Source organism: Cotesia glomerata, linkage group LG2 (genome assembly GCF_020080835.1).
Source record: "Cotesia glomerata isolate CgM1 linkage group LG2, MPM_Cglom_v2.3, whole genome shotgun sequence".
NCBI classification, from domain to species: Eukaryota; Metazoa; Arthropoda; class Insecta; order Hymenoptera; family Braconidae; genus Cotesia; species Cotesia glomerata.
This window is the reverse complement of record NC_058159.1, coordinates 22,101,891-22,124,712: the sequence shown is the minus strand read 5'-3', so window position 1 is coordinate 22,124,712 and position 22,822 is coordinate 22,101,891. Positions and strand designations below refer to the sequence as shown.

The following is a 22,822-nucleotide window of genomic DNA, read 5'->3' as shown; positions in this document are numbered from 1 at the left end:
AAATTAGATTTCATCCAAACTTAAATTCGATGAGAATCAAGAAGATATAATTGATAAGGCATACGGAGAGACTGAAATAATAAAAATTATCATCTAGTTATTATAGAGTTTTTTAATTGTTCTATAGAAGTGAACACTATTCAAGTTATTGAATAAACGATTTAAATTAAAGTATCTATCAACCGTATAACAAAATTTATAATTCTTGATACTTTTAAGAGCTGATAAATTTGATTTTTTTAAATATTTATAAAAAACATCATTATTATAAACGTTAATATTTAATGTTAATATTAATCATAAGAATTCACTTGTTAAATTAAAAATCAACAATGATTAATAATTCTAACTACAAAATTGTAAAACTAACTATTTCAATACTAGAAAATTTTATTACTATTTTAGATGATTACACAAAAAATTTCATATTGTAGATGATATAATTTAATTCTCTCCGTACATGTTACTGACTAAAAACTACTTTAATTACAGAAACTTCAGTCCAAGGCGAGGTACTGATCTTAACAAAAGTAACAAGAAGCGAAATGGGAACTTATATGTGTATAGCAAGTAACGGAGTGCCTCCATCGGTCAGTAAACAGATGATGTTGCATGTCAACTGTAAGTAAATATCAAAATCTTACTTATATTTAACACTTCTCGCCAAACTCTAGTATTTACATAGCAAGCAAATAGAACAGCAACAACAACACCAGCTACAATAACAATAACTATAACAACTGACAGTTCTAGCCAGGTTAAAACATCATTGGCATCAGTAACAATCCTTTAGCTTAGCTTGTTAACTAGAGGCAAACACCATCGAGATACTTAGAGTTGCTCTTAGCATAATTTAAATATAAGGTTGCTACTCAAATAGCTGCTCTTGCATTACATTAGTAACTCCGGGCAACCAGTCAGCCAGAGCCAGCTGAGGTTTCAAATAAAAAGTTTTAAAAATAAAGGAAAGTATAAAATACAGCTTATATAAGAGTGCGAATAGCTGTACCAGAAAGTTCGCACACTACTATACTATACTGTATAGAGTAGTTAGTTGGTTTATAAGGGCTGGCAGACCCTAGCTTCGAGTGCCTTCTCTTTTGCCGCGAAAGAAACCCGGTAAAAAACCGGCATTGAAATGAGAAAACAAAAAAACAAAACAACTGCAAACTACATTGCGGCAGAAAGATAATAAAATTACGTTTTAAAAACCATGTATTATGTATAAATGAGAGTCTTACCACTGTATGTACGTAGATGTATGTATATAGAATGTGACTTTATAAAATGCGGTCTGGTGTAAATGTAGCAGGTTACTTACCCAAGCTGAAGCTCACGTCTCGTCTCTCTTTGGCTAGTAATATTGCCTGAGGTAATTCTTCCAAGGAAATTGGATGTACTCTCACGCCAACCCGACGTAGACGTCCGACTTGCCTTCACCCATCCTGATAATTCACCCTCATTGAATAACCGCGTGATCATGCTAGACTTATAGCCTTGATCTGCTGACACAGACGGTATTAATTTTCTTTTACCTTTTTTGGTTAATTTATCAAGGAAGCGGTTAATTTCAGTTAAATCAAACTTCTAGCCGCGATAGGATAGCTGAAAGAAAAAATTTTATTATTATCAGTTATTTTCAGCTCTAAAAGATTTTCGGATTATTATTATAATTATCATTATTTGTAAAAAATTAAATTGTTTTGTGGCCGATCATAATTCATTCTGAATGTATTTTCAGAAGTTTTTGTTAATTTTGAATATATTTTCAGGGATTATTATGAGACAATCATGCAAAAAGTTGGTAACTATTTCATACAAATTGTCAACTTTCAATTTATCACAAGCGTAGACGATGCAGAAAATAATTTTACAAAAGCTTTGTTAAAACTTCATGAACTATTTTGTGAATAGAAAAATTAAACTACTTTAACACAAGTAAATAACTTTTTTATTTTAAATATTTCGAAAACATTCAAACAAAAATGAACAAATAGAGTAATTTGATAATTAAAGGAACAAAAAATTGAATCGAGTTTTAATCCAGGTCAATTACCTTAAATATTTGGCACCATGCCCAATTGTGCCAATAATGCGTCACAGCTAATAAAAGAATCAATATATAAATTACATTATTTAAAAACAGAAGCCATGAAATTTGTATAAAAACATTATGATAAACTTTAAAATTGAAAAAAACCTTTCAATTCGTTCCTCTTCTCCATACAACATACTTAACTTGCTTTTTTATTACTCAACGTACTGGTGTATCCGCGAGACTACAGATACTTTAGGTCAGATACGAGAGGTCAGAGGCCGAGATGGACACTTTAAGAAAATTAGTTAGTCCTGGAAACCCATTAGCTTCACTTCGCTTTTAAGTTACACGCGTGTATTAATAGTTAGATTTATTTAAATAAAATTTATTAAACTTAAATATTTCTATTCGCTCACTCGCTAACCCGTACTTCCCAAATATTAATTCAGAAGTTATTGCGATTTAAAAATTAAAAAAATAGTGTTTTATCAAACTTCTATCAAATTTTTAAGCTCGAAGAGCTCAAAAGCATACAAAAGCTATTTTTTGAGCTCGGAGAGCTCGAAATAACACACGAATTGTATTTATGAGCTTGAAGAGCTCAAAAACGTCATAAATGCAATTTCAAGCGTTTAGGTATAGAGTTGGCGGGAAGTTGCAGGGATGGCCTTCAGGGTCAACCGTTTTCCTAATTTTTAACTTCCCGCTAAGAAAATTGAAAATTTTCAAAAATCGGGAAGTTATTGTTTTCATCCCGTTCTTCGAAAATCGAGTTTTCATCAGATCTCGACGTTTTGAGGTTCTAGGAAGCTTTCCTGACTATTTCCGCGATGATGTCACCGTGCCTGTATGTATGTGTGTGTGTGTGTGTGTGTGTGTGTGTGTGTGTGTGTGTGTGTGTGTGTGTGTGTGTGTGTGTGTGTGTGTGTGTGTGTGTAAATCTCTCATAACTTTTGAACGGATCATCCGATTCGATCGAAATATGCGGCGTTTTGAGCTCGAAGAGCTTAAAAAATAAGTGAATTGTTGAGCACTTACGTATGGAGGTAGCGGGAAGTTGCAGGGATGGGCTTTAGGGTCAACCGTTTTACTAATTTTTTTTTTTTAATTTGATATTCTTAAAAATTTTGATTTTTCTTAAATTACATTTTTACAATTTATAAATAAAGCTTTACCACTAACTAACAAATCACTAAGGTCCTTCAAGATTATTAACGTCGACAAATTTACAATAACAATAGAATCGATATTAAATTTTTAAACGCAAAATTATCGCGAATTACACATTTACACGATTGACGATGTAAAAATATGAAATTCACACCACCTAAAATTAACACGGTATTTAGTGTAATTTTCACAACAAAATTTTTACACCGAGTCATTTACACTATAAAATGTTCCACTTAATTTTTTTTTTTGTATAACTTTTTAGATTTCAATCATCAATGTCTTGTATAATATTCATTTTTTAATTATATTATTTTTCATCCGTATTTCAACTCAATTCATCAGTTTTCGGATACCATACTCTCTTTGACTCAACTAAAGCGAAAAGGCTTCTTTAATCGCATGAATTAATTCATGGATTTTGATAACTAACACATTTAGTCTTCTACGGTAAGAGGGCTAAATAATGACCGTACTTGGGTGTCAGCTTCCCCTGATAAAAATTAGCATCAATAAACTTAGCATCACGAAAAAATAAATTTAAACGGGCTGTGAAGTTTCTAAATAGATAATAATGGAGAGTGGAGCCACCGCCTTCCTTGTTATCATTACTTTAACAAAATATATCTAAGTATCCTTCTATCTCAAAACGATATTCTCCTGAGCGTTTCTGTTTGCCACATCCTTCGTTTGCACACTGCAGACTTTTCCCTAGACCCCATACGCTATGAACTACTTCTACGCCTATGTAGTTGTTTAGCCACCACTACAGCAAAGCACTGCAACATAGAAAGTGAAACAACATGTAACTTAACCAAAACCTACTTGTATTGCTTCCAGCAATGAAACCACAAACTATGTAGCGACAACCAGGCAATATACCAACCTTTACACACACACAAATTACACAACGTCAATGTTTGTCCTTCTTAAACTTATCTAATACTACAATCCGATCAAATTATCTAATATCAGTGGCCAAACTTTGGTCACATTTACGCTATTAAAGAGCGTTTTTAAACAAACATAGTAATTATTATTATCCTTACCTTCATCATACGGAAAAAATCTGAAAAATTTTTAACCCTGCAGGCCATTCTAGAAAAAAAAAATTGTACACTGCTGCTGAATACTGATGAATAGTTTGAAGTCATTTTACTGTTAATTTGAAATACGGAAATAAAAGCCAGCAACTTAATACATTCAATTAATTGGTCGTTAAATTCTCTTCACAATGAGAGCTTGGTTTAATGCCCACAATCGCAATGTGAAGCCGCGAATCGTTTGCATTTCATGGATGTTTTGCGTAGAGGACGGTTATATCGAGAATCCGCGCAAACGATTGATTTAGAGTAGAACGCTGGTTTAGATTCTAAACAACTAAAACTATTGAAAAGTTTTAATTAGTTGCGGAGTACAGATTAATTTTTAAATAAATTCGAATTCGAGACGTTACTGCATAGAGAGGACTGGAAATTTATTCGAAGGTTTAATTTTGCAATGAGTTTTAAATGTGATTATTTTTGGGCAAACTCAGATGATGATAATTGAATTTCAGGCACTTTAATAGGTACTGTATTACTTTATTGATAGAAGAAATTAATATTAATATTTACAATAATAATTTATTTAAGTGAAACTTTAAAGTTTTTTGTAAATGTAGTCTTGAATATTTTACAAATTTTTGAAACGGCAATACTTAACTAATACATTAAAAATTCATGATAAAATAATGGACTGAAATTATTTATTAAATAACTCATCCAACTAACTGAACTTGTGGTTTGAGGAGAAATACCATTGAGCAGAGTTTAAATCTTATTTTCTGCTGATTCAAAATGTAAAGCTGTTATATATTTCTTCCGTCAGAACTGTACTTACTAGAAACTTTAAATTGAATTTTGAAGGGATAAGTGGCTTACATATTTGTGTCTCAGAATGAAAGTAGCTTATGTTCATTTAACAAAACCTATCTTTGATCAAAGTCCGCAGCCAAGCATAATTGGACAAATTTATTTTTAAATTTCAGTTCATCCAATGATTCAAGTTCCGAACCAATTAGTTGGCGCACCAGCAGGGACAAATGTCACGCTGATTTGTCAAGTGGAAGCTTCTCCAAAGGCCATTAACTATTGGACTCGTGAAACCGGTGAAATGATAATAACCAATCACAAGTATACAATGTCCGAGGAAAGGATGTCTGACTATAGTATACAAATGCGATTAATTATACGTAATTTACAGAAAACTGATCTAGGTGGTTATAAGTGTATTTCAAAAAATTCTATTGGTGAAGCTGAAAGTAATATACGACTCTATGGTGAGTTATCTTTTGAACTTTAAATTTAATTCAAAAAAGATAAAATCGAAAATGAAATCTGGTTGGTTACATTTTTTTAAAATACTTGACTTATTTTGTCAAGATATCGCTTTTTTTTATTGATACAGACGAACATATTTAAGTTCCGAATAAAAATAAGGTTTCGAAAAGACACACAAAAAATTTCTGTCAAAATTACAGAAAAATCTTATAAATTTTTGCTCTTGTCAAGACTCAACTGTAAAATTTACATTTTTTGAAATTTAATTTGCGTTATATTAAAAAAATGCATTGTATAAAAGTATATAAAATTATATATGGCCAAAACTTTTTTATAATTTTATATAAACATTTATATACAATTATATAAGTTTGTTTTCTAGGTATGTGATTTTTACAAATTCATACCTATAAATTTAAAAATTTTTCTTTGTAAATATAACATAATTTTGATTTATCCAAATCTGTAAATTTGACAATTATTTTTTTTAAATGTAACATAAAATGACCTAGTAATTTTTACATAACCATTTTTATCATTTTCACATATAATTGTTTTCTATGCAAAAACTATATCATATTTTTAATTTACAATGGAATGGAATAGATTAGCATAGCAATTATCCGGAGTAAACACGAAAGAAAGCTCGCTGTCTCGTGCATATCTAGTTTATCTTAGAATGCGTTTGCATCTCGTAAAGTCACGCGATCAGATAAGCCATCTAGATTAACTATTGAACCGTGAAGTCGAAGGTGCTAAGCTCGTCGTGAAACACTAAGAAGATTAAATAAAATAGACTAAAATAAAATAAAATTAAATTAATAAAAAAAGATCTTGATACAACAAAAGTAATGAAAAATAAAGTGCCTAATGCTTGAGAAGAGTTGAGCAGATAGAAATCCTAATTAAAAAACGATCGGAAATGTATAACGGAAGGAGATAAAAAAGTAGGGCGATAATGTTAAAAAAACCTGATCACGTGCAGGAGGTGTTAGAACAAAAGTTGCCAATAGAAACAATATCCCTGAACGTATTAGTTATCGTTTATCAGTTGGGCAGATGAAAGCTGAAACAGAAACTGAAATTGTGTAAGCCATATGTTGCCAGACATGATCGATAAAAGTCCACCAAGTGTTATCACTGCTAAACTGCGATATTCAACTTTTTCCTCTCTGTCGAATCTATTTATTTGTCTCTTTTACTCGTTGTCGGGTGTCCTCGTTCTCCCTCGATACCCTGCGCCCCGAGATACCCCAATTTTCCGGGATTAAAAGATAAATTGAATGTAATAAATGAAACTCACACTTTGCCGTAATAAAGAACTAAAATAATAAAATGTTATTGAATTAAATAAAAGTAAAGCCAACTTTTTATGTCTCTTTGTGTGTCGGAAATTCGATATTCATTTTCTTTGATTTATTACTAAAGTTTATGTCACTAATTTTATTATGAGAATCCAATAAAAGCTCGACTAAGTTTTTCTGTTTGTTATATTGTTTTCCGTTCATTAATCAATGAGCTTGGTTCTGATATTAATGAATATTACTAAGTAAATAGGAAACTAACTTTTTTAATATTTCATCTAAGGTATAACTATAGCAATTTCTAATAATAAACAACTGCATAGATCCTTTAATCCGCATAATAACAAGCTATTCCATGTAAATCGATTGTCATGTCGAATTCATAGCATTGATAAATAAAATACAACCGTTTCGGTACAAGTAATATTAGAATAATATCTGCAGAAATCCCTAGTATAGAGCTTTCAATTTATCCCGTTTCTGGGTGACCTAAGTTTTCCGTTTTCTCAACATAAATTATTAGATATTCAAGAGAAAGATATTAAGATAGTTCAGTTTAGAATATTTGGAATTAATGACCTGAATACTATTACGAATTAATACCAGGCAAAATCATCCCAACAAAAAAAATTATTTATTCAAAAGGTTTAATAGCCGTTGAAATGCTTAATCATGCATGCAGTTCATTCGAACTTGCTAAACGTAATCAGATTATATTTAGATAGATGTGCATACAACTTAACAGTTCATTTCATTCAGGCATCTTCATTTTTAATATTTCCACAAATTTTAGACTATTTATCTTTTCAATTTATCTGAAATAGTCGACTATTTTACGGTTGTTCTTCCAAAGCAAATGCTTTCTCGACTGAAAAGAAAATAACAAATTTATTTGAGTGTATATAATTTTACTCTATTATATTACATTTCTGATGCATTTGTAGAAAATTTTTGAAATTTATTTTTTATAATATAGTTATAAGTGCATTTTATTTCTTAGTCACAAATAATAGCAAACGTTTTGATTTCAATTTGATTGACGTGTCTTAATTATTTTTTTCTTTGTTACTTGAAGTGTTTTTAATTATAAATGTTGACAGTTGTTTCAAAATTCTTAGTTTTTTTTTAAACAATCATTATAAATTCTTAAACATGAAATCTATAAGACTATTTTCTTTAAATTAATTTTTCATTTTTTTAGACGAGTAAAAAAATTGTAAAATTTAAAGTCATAATTTTTACTCAAAAATTTAGTTTAAAAATTAAATAATATTTTACATGATAATAAAAATAATGTCTATGACTGTGGAAGCTTATTAAAAATCAATCAATTAGAGACAAATTAAAACTGAACTTTTCAGTGTGTAATTAACTATCTCAGTAATTGAATTTGAATAAATAGCTCTCAAATTTAATTAGTTTAATTAAATTTGTTAAAAAGATATGGATTTAACCGAGCACTCGAGGAAAAACAACGAGGTGCCGAATGAAGACGATTCGAGCGAGTCACGCGAGCACCATGGACACAGACTGAATCGTATTTATCAAGGATCCCTCAGGGAAAGTGGTTCAACAGGACAAACGCCCCTTGACACGGAGGGCACTTCCGCAGCCACAACTATTATCAAGAGTTTTCCTAAATTATCCATTATTTTAATAATTCATTGTACACTCAATATAATTCACAACGTTATTACGTAAGCTATTAAAAAAACACTATTTATTACTTAAATTTAAAGTCTATTTATAAATATATAAATATAAATATTATAATTTATAATATAATGATTATTGAATAAATATATAGTGTAATACGCTCACGTATTTTATACAAGTGTTAAACGTATAATTGTTGCAGTGGATGGGTGTAAATTTAACCGAACTAAAACATTATTCGCTTCATTGTTCAAAAGCAGTATTGGCAAATTAAATCAACTATACGATTTCATATTCGAGTATAAACGTTAATTAATAAACAGCAGTGCCAAATAACGAAATACAATATTAATATGTATTTAAAAAGAGTATTGTGATTTGACGAATAAATTTTTGTTTGTTGAATTCTTTGTTGAAAGCTTATAAACATAATGATTTCTTCTCCGGCTTTTTTAACTGTAAATAATTATTGACACTGATAAGGATAAATAAAGAGCGTTGAAATTTCTTACTACTCAATATTCAAAAGGAGATCCAAGATAAAATGGAATATTGTTTTTGAAATAGAAAATTTTTTAAGAAATTCAAATAAGAGTGTACTATATTTGTGAGTTACTGCACGGAAAAAAATTTTCTTTAAAAAAAATTACCGTTAAATTCACGGTAATCGAGGGAACAAATGCGGCCCTTCTACTTAGTACCATTTTTGGGCTCCCCGACTTTATTAATCCGCAAAAATTACCCACGTCAAAATTTCTCAGCAAAAATTTCTCACACAACAATATCTCAAGTACAATTATTTCTAAAAACAAAAGTTATCACATCATAAATTAATTTGACGAAAATTAATCATCATTTACGAAAATGCTTATATATATCTTCAACATTAACATGGCCCTTTTATCATGGTTTTTGTGTGAGAAATTTTTGCATGAGAAAAAAGAGACGGTCACCCCATTTTTTAAATAAAAATTAATTTATTTTATGGCAGACTTTATAAAATTGATCGAAAACCTAATAAAATTTACGGTAGACTACGGTAAAATTTGTTGAAAAAAAGTTAAAACTTATCTCACTTTCCGACAAATGATTAGGTCGTGCCATCTGTCCCACAATTATCGTGAATTTAACGTTAATTTTTTAAGAAAATTTCTTTCATTGTATCTAACTCTTCATCGAAGAAAACAAATAATACAAGACATTTTTAAGAAAATATTTTTTTTCAATCAATCAGTTTTTTTCAATAAACTGTCATTATGTAAATCTTAAAATTTTTTAATCATAATTTCGAAAAGTCATATTAAAAAGATTGATTCGGGTATTTATAATCTAAATAATACGAAAAAATACTAAACGAAAAAATATTTTTTTTATTTTTAAACCGATGTGACATATTCAACTCGGATTTCCCTACAGTTTAAATCGATACACGCTAAACGTGCCACTATAAATAAATATATCTATATTAAATATAAAATAAATAGAAAATATGTAAATTCGAATAAAGTGTAAATAAAAAAGAAGTAATGTCCATATATTTCGATGCTTGATTATAAAATAAGTAAATAAAAATAATCGATTATTGTAACGGAAGCAGCTTTTGAAAATATCAGTAAATATTAAAAATTGAGTGAATATAAATATTGTTGTCCGTGTAGACTTTTTAACGCATTAATTGTGTAAATATGTCATGGTATGTTTCCAGTTGATTTTTATTCTATTTTACGTATTAATATATATTAATATTATATCCACGTCAGAAATATGATATGTCGGTTTGATAATAAAAATATAGAATAGTAATAAATATTGATTTATTAAAATAAACTTTAATAAATTGAAAAGTTTATAAATGGAATGTATTGGTAATATAAATGTGTTTTGTGCCAAAATGTAAAGTTAATAATAAATTATGAAAGTTATTTCACAAGCTTAAAAAAATAAAAATAAATTGAAGTATAATGCGGTATAGTAGGATAATATACAATATAACTTGAGAAAATAATGCAGCTATCGGATTGATGATTGAAACAAAGTTATGGCAAAGTTATAACGATAATAAGTATGCTGTTATATTTTTACTGAGTTATCGAAGATCGCCTCAGGCGAGTTATTTTAATGAAATAACTGTATCCAAAGTTAATATAAACTTCCTAACAGATCTGAATCATTTCTTTATCAATTAACTCAAATACCTACGGAAATACAACCCGGGACACAACCCGGGGTGGAATACAGTGGAACTGTTAATAAATAATTGGTGATTATCAGGTGCGCGATCTTAATATTAAAAATCAAAAAGTATTTAAATCTAGATAAGCTTTACATAATTGCCAAAAATTTCTTCTTAAGGTTTCTTGGACACGATATATATAGTTTGTACTATTATTTTCCTTTCTATTCGTTAATGTTGCCTTTCTTACGGAATATATGTAGCTCACTTTTTGGTTATTTTCCGAATAAAAATTTTTTCTATTAAAGTATTAACAAAATCCTTCGTCAGAATATTGTAAAAAATTTAAAAATAATCTATAAAAAGCGATTTATAAAAATAAAAGTTTTTCGTTTTCTTATCTTTAGTAAGTTCCGCGAGATTTTTCAAAATAAATATATCCGTCTAACATTTACTATAGACTGTACCCGTGCAAAAAAAATTCTGATTCAAAATGAATTTAAGATTGAAATTCATATTTTGACATAAATATGAATTAGTTTTGAGATCAATCCAAATTTGAAATTGATTTGTAGATAGAAATTAGCACGTCTGTAGAACTTTCGATCCTGCTTCAAAATTTTAATAAAGGCTTAAAAATATTTAGGATTAATTTTGTATATAAAATATTTTTAAGTATTTATTAAAATTCTGAAGCAGGATCGAACGTTCTACAGACGTGCTAATTTCTATTTGCAAATCAATTTCAAATTTGGATTGATCTCAAAACTAATTCATATTTGTGTCAAAATATGAATTTCAATCTTAAATTCATTTTGAATCAGAATTTTTTTTGCACGGGTACGTTAAAAATCTAATTTATAATAATTAATTACGCAAGAACTCTTGGTCAGATATTTTTACAAAAAATTATTTCATATATGTATTTAATACCGATTAAAAATTCAGCTCTTTACCTTAACATTTCCATCCGGTCCGATCAACCTTAACAAGATAGTTTTGTCATTAGAAGATGCTTTTCCGGTATCAATTCATTGCATTGCTACCGAAAATAATGGCCTAATAAACAAGTATCTATACATAATTTGACATTAAAAACAACGCATTTGGTACGATGCACTACCGTGCCTCTGGATAACAACTCAACCAACCTATTTTCTAAATTTCTTCAATACATTTATTATCAGTTATAAGTTAACTCGTAAGTATTATAGGAAATGATCTTTCTATCCAATAAATTTTTATAATTTTTCTAACGTTATTAGTATAAAAAAAGAATTAATAAAAAAAATAATTAAATAGCATGAAGTTATTTTTTGTTAAAAGAGTTGCAAATTAATAACTTTTTTTCTTTTATTAAAAATTAAATATTATACTTGTACATTTGCTTAACCACAATATATACTACGGTCAAAAAAATGTATTTTCATTCTGCCCCGGGTCTCCTGAAAGGTAAATAAATTTTATAAACAAAAATAATTAGTGAATGCGCATCTACGTAAGAGTATGTGAATAAATAATAAACAAATGTACTATATAGTTATAAAGTAATAAATTTTGCTGCTGAGTATAATATTTACTATGGTTTATCGAGATAAAATTATGCGCTAGCTTTTGATGAGGGAACTACAGATTCAATACTACTAAATAAACTCTGCAGATAAATATTAATTCAAGTCAAGTTTGTACAAATGTACGTCGATAAATGTTTATTAAGCTTCAATCGAATGTATAATTAGATGGAAAATTCAAGTGGTTGGATTTATTGAATGTGTGGATGTAGACGGATGCATGTGTTGATGTATTGGATCAGATTATTAATAAGTTGATTATATTATAGAAAAGTCAAAGTGGGTGCTAAGATCAAAAATTAATCTTTTTTGACAAATTTCTTTGATTAAAATTTTTTTTACATAAATTGTTAGATTTATCGAGTAAAAATCACTAGATAACAAAGCAAACTAGAAATCTAAGAGGATAATTCGACTTATATCATCGTAGAAGTTGACAAGGCATTACTTGATGATAATAATAATTTAAATTTAAATTTAAAATCAACAAGTGATCGTTATTTTCTTGAATAATTAAGATTAAAAGATTTTTTTTTTTTTAATTATTTTGATTTAGTAGAATATTATGAAAAAAATTGAAAACTGACATTTTTATGTTTTGTACTTTCAATTGATTGAAATTGTTTTAAATTCACACCGTTTTTAAATTGCTCTAACTAGTGATTTTTCTCTGAATTTATCTGACCGGATAAAATTTTTCATCATAAAATCTTAATATTTGAATTTACAAAATTTTAATATAATTTTATCTCAAAAATCATTTAATGAAAGCGAGTGTGTTTATTCTAAAAATCAAGAATCGTTTAATATAGAGAATATAATGATTGAATAATTATTCATGATTGCAGCGAAATTGTTGATTTTAACTTTTGTTTATGTAAATGATATTTAAACAAGGTATACATTTATGCGAATGCACGAATTGAACAAATTGATTGGAAAATTGAAATAGATATAGATGACTACTGGTATACAAGTCATTGTCAAATAAATATTTTTCCGTTGAAACATGAAACTATTTTTACTTCCAAGAGAAATGTCAATATTTTTTTTATTATCTAAAATAATTAAAACTGTTCACTGTTTTTTTTTTTTTTTTTTTTTTTTGACTCACTTTCAATTAAATAATGACAATAATTGGAACAGAGTTTTTCAATTGCCAAGAGAACAATTGATCAATAGAAAAAGTAGGGCAGAATTTCAGCGGCAGTCAAGTTAAAAAATGAATTTATCCATAGACCTATTCTGTTATTTTTATTAAAATTTACGGCCTAATGTAAAATTTATCAAAAAAAATTTCACATTTCGATGTTTCAATCTATTTTATCTTCGCTTTGTAAAAAAAAATATAAATTGATTTACATTTAAATTTTATTTTAATTAATAAAAAATTTATTAAAAAAAAAAAAAAAAAGTAATAACTCTGCGTTATTACATTTTAGGACGTTGCATAATTTATGTTTAAAAAATTCAATACCAAATCAGTGAATAAAAAATGAATTTAACTGGAAAATTTTTTAATCTATAAACTGTTAAATTATTATTAAAAAATAAGCTGAAATCGATAATGTATAAATGTATGAGAAGTATAAAAAATAAATTGTGATGAATAACTGATTAAAAAAACACACATAATTATATATAAATTGAACGCTCGAAAAACGCTATATCCTCTAAGTATTGAAGCCCATACAAACACAAACATGTATCGATAAACAACGAGCATTACATTGTTTTAGCTCGGCACTGATGATACATATCTCAATAAATAATAAAGACCAATTGGATAAATAAAAAAAAAGTACGTCGCCTACTTTTATTTCTCTCCATTAATTATTTATTTATTTATTGTCATACTTAATGGAGTAATTTGAGTCGTTTTGAGCCCCACGTCGAAAAGTTTATTAACAAATGAGTGGCACTCAATCAAATATAAACAATTGCGATCTATTGTGGTGGAAACTCTACAGGTTGGCAAGCCCGCAACAACTATTCATCTCAATGAACTATTCTCCATGTCCTCAGAAACGTGACGTTCATGCCACAAACTATTCGCTATTGACCGCCGGGTCGTGATAACGGCAAGTATTTACAAGCTTATGTTATAAGTATATATATATATATATATATATATATATATATATATATATATATATATATAGAGGAGGGGGGGGGGCAAAATGGGGTACTTAAGCAACCGTTATGATTTTAAGGACTTAAATATGCTGATTTTTCTCGTTTTCAGTCGTAATTGAAGGAAAATAATCAAATTTCAAGTTACCGTAGAAAAAAAATTTTTTTTTTTTGTGGGCAAAATGGGGTACCCCTGAAAAAGTGAAAAAAAAATTTCATTATCCGAAAATGAAATGTCGTTAAAAAAATAACATTTTCTTATCGATAAGTCTACGAAAGAACCCAGAGAGATGAACAAATCACCCAAAAAAGAAACATTGTTATAGTTGACGCAATATACTCCTAACAAAAATTGAGGTAGCAAAAAAAATTTTTTAATTTTGTAGTAATTTTTGACGGGTTTCGCTTGAGTAAAAATAATATCAAGATAAAAAAAAAGAGTTCCTTTGAGAAGATTCTAATTTTTGGATCTCCTGGTGAAAAATTTTTTAGACATAGTTCTCACGCAATTCCAAGCAATAGCACGAAAAAAAACATTCGTAATTTTTTTGCACTCTCTTTCTTGGTTTAGGGATTCAGGAAAATTTTTTCAAGTTGAATGATCTTGTAAGCCTGAAGATCTTACTTTTTAAATTAAATATCTCACAAGCCCACCAAATGATTTTGAAGAAATTGGCGGCCTCTGACACAGTTTTCTGAGCATTGATAGTTAAATTATGACATCAAAAATTATCCGAGAATAAATTTCGAAGTTATTTGAAAAAGACATTCTTTTAGAATGGTTAGTTTACACAGAAAAAAAAGTTCACTTGAGCCAAGAAAATATTTTTCTTCCTAATTATTTCCTTGAGCGAAAAAAAAATTTTCTTTTTGACACAAGAAATATCACTTATTCCAACAAAATTAACTCTCTTGTTTTAAGAAATATGTATCTTGATCCAAGAAAATTTATTTAAGTCAAGAAAATCTTCTTGTTTTGAGAAAATTCAGCCTCTTGCTCCAAAAAATTAAATATAAAGATAGAAGTAAATTTTCATTAATATATTTATTGATTAGCATATCAAATGGGAAGATCAAATAATGTTGAATCATTTTTTTTCATTCAATATGTATAATTGCACGCTAAAATAATATAAAATGGGTATCAAATATTCAAGAGAAAAATTTTCTCAAGGTGAGAAAATTTTTTTCTCAGCTGAAGTAGGTGGCACTGCTTCCCTAAAGTATCTAAAAATCTTGATCAAATGTAAAAATTTATTGCATCAAGTATTTATGATAATTTGAATTAAGAAAAAATTACTTCCACCAAGAATAGAATTTCAAGAAAAATTTTTATTTCGGGCAACACAACTTCAGTCTTTCTTCAGGCACCTGAAAATTTTCTTGAGCCAAGAATTTTGTTCTCCAGTCAAGAAATTTTTCTTTCTGTGTAAGATTTTTCTTCGACACATTAGAGGTTTACACTCACATACACACACGCCGACAGGTATCCTCGTAAGAATATTAAGAATTAGTTCCTAAGACCTTAAATATGTGAAGATCAGATTAGAACTTGATTTTCGAAAACTGGCATGGAACCAATGACTCCCCGATTTTTTTTTTTTTTAATCATTCATTTGTAAAGCGAGAACTTAAAAATTTAGAAAAAGTAATCGTAGATGTGAAAAAAAATTTATTACGATGCCCAATGACGATAAAAATTACTGTAAGAAAAGTTAGAAAAAAAAAATTTTCTTTGTTTTTTTAATTAAAAATTTTTTTTTTCTTTTAAATTGTAGGAAATGACGTTAAAATATATTTTAGGAAGCTGAAAGAGCTTTTTGGAAAAAAAAAATTTCCTTACGAAATTTTGGGGGTACCCCATTTTGCCACCCATACCCCATTTTGCCCCCCCCCCCCCATCCCCTATATATATTTTCTACTTAATTGTATGTTATATTTTTTTTTTTTAAGAATTAACAAAATTATACTTTCTTCTATTTTTTGTTTCTATCGATTAAAACCAAATATATTCTTAAATAATTTGTGTCGACACATAAGAATTTATAGCCGACATTTTATTGACCTAAGAGATTGGTGAAAAAGTATCAGAGATTGGTAAAAAAGTATTTTATATTGTGTTAAAACTTTTATTCTCTCTACGTATAAAATGTCTAACTCTAATAGTTAAAGGAACTAATATTAAATAAAAAGTTTTTCCACCGGTCAAAATCTAATTGGTAACTTGAAGGAAAAAGGAAGTGAAGTAGTGAGAAAAAATTTTTAATCATAAGTTTTTATTTGATATTGGATATGTTATTTTGGGAGTAATCATTTTCTTTTAGATAACACATTTGAATGTACCTGGAAATATTTTTCCAGCTTTAAATAGAGACAAATAGCTCTAAAAATAATATATCAGCTCCACAGAGTACCGAAACTAACCTTACAGTCACCCCTAAGAATTAGAAATTTTGAAAAAAATACTCCAGACGGTCTTTTGAAGCTTCTGATTTTTTTGTATTAAGTGGATAACTATTTTACATGATTTAAAAAATCATGAGACCCCTAAGTCCCCCGGAACTACCTCTAAAGTCACCGTTGAGGCTTAGAAATTTTGAAAAAAACTACGTAAAACGGTCGTTTGAAGCTGCCGAATTAGTGCAGTACATAAACAATTCCCCCACTGAGCTATTTTTAAGAGATCTCTTTTCAGTCAAATTACCAATTAATATCAAAATGAAGTATTCTAAAAAAATTACAACAGTTAATTATTAAATGCAAGATAAAACAAAAATATTTTTAAGATAAAAGCTTTACGCTTTCATTTTGAAGATAAAATTTATTATTATTTCACAATTTAATAGAGGTTATCGAATATATTTAGTTAAAATTTTTTTATAATAAAATTCTGCTGTATATAAGCGCAAAAATAAGACAGGTATTGAAAAAAAATATTTATAAATTTTTTCTATAAATGTACGATCATTATATTTGTACTATATTTTATCATCAATAATTAGACATAATGCAGCTTCAAATTTTATTCATAAGAATTACTTCAATGAAAATTATCAGTTTTAGTTGAAGTCCATCGTCAAGTATATTTATAAAATAATAAACAAAGGTTGGTATTAAAAAAAAATTTTTCTTGTGTCAAAGAAGTGCAGAGATTTTTCTTTTCGGTTGTCTCAAGGAACAAAGGTTGAATAAAAAAAAAATAAAAAAAAATGAAAATAACTTAAATTAATAATAAACATTAAAAAAAAATTACTTTCAATAAAAAAAAATACTGAGATACTAAAGTCAATAAAGTGAGTTGTGAATGAAGAGAGTATAATATCAATTCGGAAACAAGATACGGCAACTTGAAATTTTAATTAATGACATATTGACAATTTACTTGGGTAATAATTAAAAATGTCTAGACACTGTTGTTTAAATCGATAACGAATGAATAATAAATAAAGGAAATAATTAGCCAAATAAATAAGCTAACAGTTAAAATTGATACTAAATAGTAAATTTTCAATTAAACGTGTAAGAGGAATTTGAAACAGTGCAAAGTTAGGAAATTGGAAAAAGGTGAGTAGGAATTTAATTAGAAATATTTGTGGTATCCGTTTTATCAATAGTTAAGTTAAAAAAATCAGTGAGTAAGAAAAAAAGAAAGACCGAGAAGAAGAAGAAGAAGAAGAAGTAGAAGAAGAAGAAGAAAGGATCACTGATACTGTAAGTGGCTGCGAATTCTTTATATTATAGAATCGAATAGTAAAGAAGGGAGTAGAATAGAGGAAGCGAGTGAAGAAGCGGGCTTAGAATTTTTGATGTACTAGCGAGCAGATATGAATATCGGAAAGTTTTCTAAGAGAATTCCAATGGATAGCAGCGGCAGAAGTGGAAGTGGAAGGAGAAACTGGAAGAGGACTAGGAAGGTAGTAACAGTAATAGTAATAGTAGATGTGGGAGAAGGAAAAGAAATAGGAGTAGGAGTACTGGTTGAGGGATAAGGGTAAGGATATTGAAGATGGACTATAAAAAAGAAAGTTAAAGGAAAGAATGAAGAGTGGATTGCCGGTAGGTTGAGAAGGATAAGATCCAACGAGCCTGAGCTTGAGTAAACTTTGAAAAATCGCAAGGGAACCAATGAACTCCTTTACGTGTCAAACAAATAATAAGAAAATATTTTATTCCCTCAAGTCAATAAGAATTTTATTCAATTCATTGCTGTGCTATTCATTTTTATAAATATTTATTCAATGTTTTGATTTGTAAATATTAATACATTTTTCTGTTTATTATAGTGGGGAGTTGGGTTGACTGCATAAATTATTTTAAGTAATTTTAACGAAAATTGAATAGAAGTTAATTAAATTGTATTAATATATACAACTCATGTACAGGAGCACCACAGAAATAACTCGATGTCTATCGAAATACAAAGCTAATTAAGAGAATATCAATGGCACAGTATATAGATATTATGAGCATGGTAATTCAATGAACTGGCTTTCAACCAATCCTTTGTCCAACTATCCATCCATCGTATTACTATCAACAAGCTTGTTAGTATTATCGCAACAATAATGTTATATTAGTCTAATAACACAGAATGACTCATACCGTCTTTGTGATGATAGAACCAGCCTCAAAATTTAATCATAAATTTATTGTTATTGAGGAGGTACGATCGTTACTAATGTCAGTTTAACCTTTGAAACTTGGTATATATGTAAATGAGTACTTTATTGTAGTATTGTTAAAATTTTTAAACAATCCACCATTTATTTTCTTGAAAAAAATGTTTTGCAAAAAACAATCATCACAGTCTTATACACGGGCTCTTATGGATGACATGATTGTCACTTCTTTTTTGATTTTTTTCGATATTAACCTCTCAATTTTAAGGAATAAAAAACTATATGCAATAAAATTGAATACTTGAATAAATGTAAAATATGATATTAAAAAAATATACCATTACTACCATAACCATTACTTACCATAATGACTAATGTAATTATCTATATAATTGATGTTAAATTTTAATTATTTATTTTGTTTATCAATAGCAATTCACATTACCGAAAGTTCGGTTACGTCACTAGAACATCTGGAGAAAAAAACAAGAGATATAGAAACTTAGTTAGAAAAAGTAAAAAGACATTAAAATAATTTTCTAACTTTAGTTTCAAAATTAAAATTTTGTCCCGATAAGTCAATTTTTAACTTCCCGCGAAGAAAATTGAAAATTTTCGAAAATTGGAAAGTTAACTTAACTTATACTTAACAATAATTATTGTTTTTACCCCGTTTTTCAAAAAAACACGCGTGTGTGTGTGTAAACCTTTTATAACTTTTGAACGGCTTGACTGATCGGAACATGGTTGACGGCAATCGAAAAGGTTTCATTCAACGTAGATTTTCTAAAAATTTGAATCGATTCAGCCCATTAGCATTGAAAAATTCCAAAAAAAATTGTCGAAATCATGTTTTTTAAAAATAAATTTTGAGCTGCTAAACCAATCAAATCCATAATCTAATCAGCTCTTAACCTTAAAAAATGACGTCGAATGCCGTTTAGCAGATCAGAATCGGTTTATCCGTTAGTAAAAAATAACGTAGTCAACAGATTTCCAAAAAAGTGTTTTTTCCGACTCTTTAATAATAACTTTGGGATTTCTAAACTAATTAATTTTTCACCTTGTAGAATGTCTTTAGAGCTCAAAAAACTGCGTCAGATGCCGTATCAAAAATTAAAATCTATTTAGGTGTTCAAAAGTTATAGCTTTTCAAAAATTAAAGTGATGCTTGAAACGGGTGTCTTGTTTCCCTTGGTCGCCCCTTTTTACTCTTTAAGGGCGCCACTGGATTTTTGGACTCAGTATCCAGAAACTGGACCAGAACATGGAGTGAAAGGTCAGGGTCGTGAGAGATTGCTGAAAGGAACTAAAATTTAAACACAGAAATTCGTTTAACAAAATTATTTATTTATCCAATCCCTTTTACAATTGAAATAATAGCCAATATAACAATTAATAAAATTTCATAGAGTAAATTCAATCACACACAACTCTCATTCGGTTATATTTCGCACTGTCCACCGGACCCTCACGCTACTCTAACTTATTTCACGCTGTCCCCCGGACTCTCACGTCACTGCGCTGGACCCTCACGTTACTACACACGCTGTCCACAGAGTGCACGCTGTCCCCCGGACCCTCACGTTACTACTAAGAGAACTACCCCGAAGCCAGAGGAGTATACCATGAAACCAAGGTAGTCTCTTTACTCACACACAACCACACTATATTCCTTAAATTCCAATAATAATAACACTTAATTCCAATTTATAAATAAATTTTCCAAAATATTATTTTCCTAATTAAAAATTATAAATTCCTATTTCCTAAATTACTGTCGTATCTTCAATTACTACAACAATAATTATCCAAATTACAATTTCAAATTATCGAAGATTAAATCCATTTATTATGTCCAAGAATTTACTAAATAAATTTTAATCTTCATTTTAGTAAAAATTAAATAAATTCCGATAATTGAGTAAACTTAAATTTTTCCTAAATTATTTTTATTTAATCCAAATCATTTTATTTAATTCTGAACCATTTTATTCAATCCATTTATCAGCGGTAAATTTTACTGAATTTTATTTTCATTGTAAATGTGAAATTATGACAAAAGAGTATTCTATTATATTTTATTTTATTTGTCTTTTGAAACTTAAAATTTTATCTTACTGAGTGTAAGCAACGCTATTCTTATTGCCGAGGCTGACGGCTGTCGAGTATCGTGAGGCCCGAGATCTGTGACGTAAGGTCTTACCCCCAGCCCGTGACAAGACTCGCCCCCACTCAACGAGGGTTGAGAGGACTACGAGAGAGATTGTTAGGGGCATTCCGACGCCACCCTTCATGAGGACCTCACGCGATGGGTCCTTGTACAACGTCCCCCAGTCATTGTCATCCCTTAATTATATTGGCTTTTATTAGATGTCTCATTCCGTAGTCATTGTCGGGTTATTACTTGTAGATGTATAAATAAATATGAGTGGTATACAAAATATAAACCTCGAGTCTTACAGATCAGAAGTGGGATTGAAAATCCGTGTTCCGTGAAAAGTGTGGTGTATTAATGTTATAATAAGTTATAATATATTAATTATAATTGAGAAGTTATTGTTAGTGCAAATATTGTGGTTTCGCATCAGTTTCAAGGTCATTACGTTGAGTGCTGGGTCAACTCTACTCAATCCTCAAATTTGGCTACTTCGTAGTTAGATCACCCAAGGTCATGTTACTACATCTTCGAAAATTGCAACTTCTCCGAAAAATTGAAGTAGTTAAGAATATCCATAGCTGCGGTCGAGATAGGCTTTGAAGAGGCGTTGTACTTGCAGAAGGAACCAGGACTAAAGCATCTGGAGAAGGTGGAATTATGAAGAAGCAGAACAACTCAATGGTGAGCTGTTTTGCAACCGAAATTGCATTCTCAGCGAGTCCACCAGCAATCGGTGCAGAGAATGGATGATGAGTTCAACGCTGAAGAAGTTACTGGATTCAACGTCAGAGCGATATCAACAACGAATGATTACGATAAATTAAATCATCAGCAAATGAGGAATCAGGGCCTAAAGCTGGTCAACTCATTATCGCTCATTTGGTAATACGACACTAAGTGTCAGCGTTATAATGAACGATAAATTTGGTAATGTAGAAGTTAAAAGTAATTAATTATGATACAACTTGAGTTGGTATATTAAGAGGTATAATCAAGTAGGCTTAGTAATGCTTGCTCGATAATAAATAAAGTGTTATTGCAAGTCGTAATTGTAATAGCATGAAGAAATAGTAAATTAATAAATAATGAAGCAGAACTCCGAATTATGCATACCGGATGTAGCATTGATATACTTGCGCGATCAAGTAGTGAGTACTCGCTATGCGGTTCCAAAGAATGTTGTCGCGGTTATAAGTAACAATACATTTTCAAAATAAATAAGCAGTAGTCTTAATCAGAATCACAATATAATTTAGTAACGCCTTGATTTTTAATCGTTACAATTGGATATTAGTTAGCTATAAGAGAGTAGAATGATTGATTTTATTAATGTGGAGTTATTGCAAATTGCAAAGTCTAAAAATTCGGAAAACGAACTTATTGTTAGGTATAGTTAGTATATATACTCAAATCTGATTGAAAAATAATGAATAAGCATGTTAATAATATATATAAAATATATGACGCCAAGTTTGAAGAAATTATCTTTGGCAAAACTATAAAATAGAACCCGGCGGTCACATATATTTTGTGAACAATACACAAAGGAGAAAGTAGAAACTAGTAAATAGTTATAACGTAGAAATTCGAAATGCCTAAATAACACATGTTGGTATAAAAGTGTTTCTAGTTAAAGTCTTTGAAAAGTTCAAAATATCCTTTTCGTTAGTCGTTGA

The 22,822-nt window shown here is 29.0% G+C and overlaps 1 protein-coding gene across 2 annotated transcripts in view; it reads left to right on the top strand.

The window, feature by feature from the left end:
• The window catches only part of LOC123275516 (lachesin-like), a 132,000-nt gene extending 120,501 nt beyond the window's left edge, over positions 1–11,499 (top strand). For both annotated transcript variants that reach the window (XM_044743680.1, XM_044743679.1), the window contains exons 6-8: positions 493–621; positions 5,238–5,528; positions 8,275–11,499. In XM_044743680.1, coding sequence (XP_044599615.1) covers positions 493–621; positions 5,238–5,528; positions 8,275–8,534 — 680 coding nt within the window. In that variant the 3' untranslated portion in view covers positions 8,535–11,499. The remainder of the gene's footprint in view (positions 1–492; positions 622–5,237; positions 5,529–8,274) is intronic.
• Positions 11,500–22,822: the final 11,323 nt, after the last annotated feature.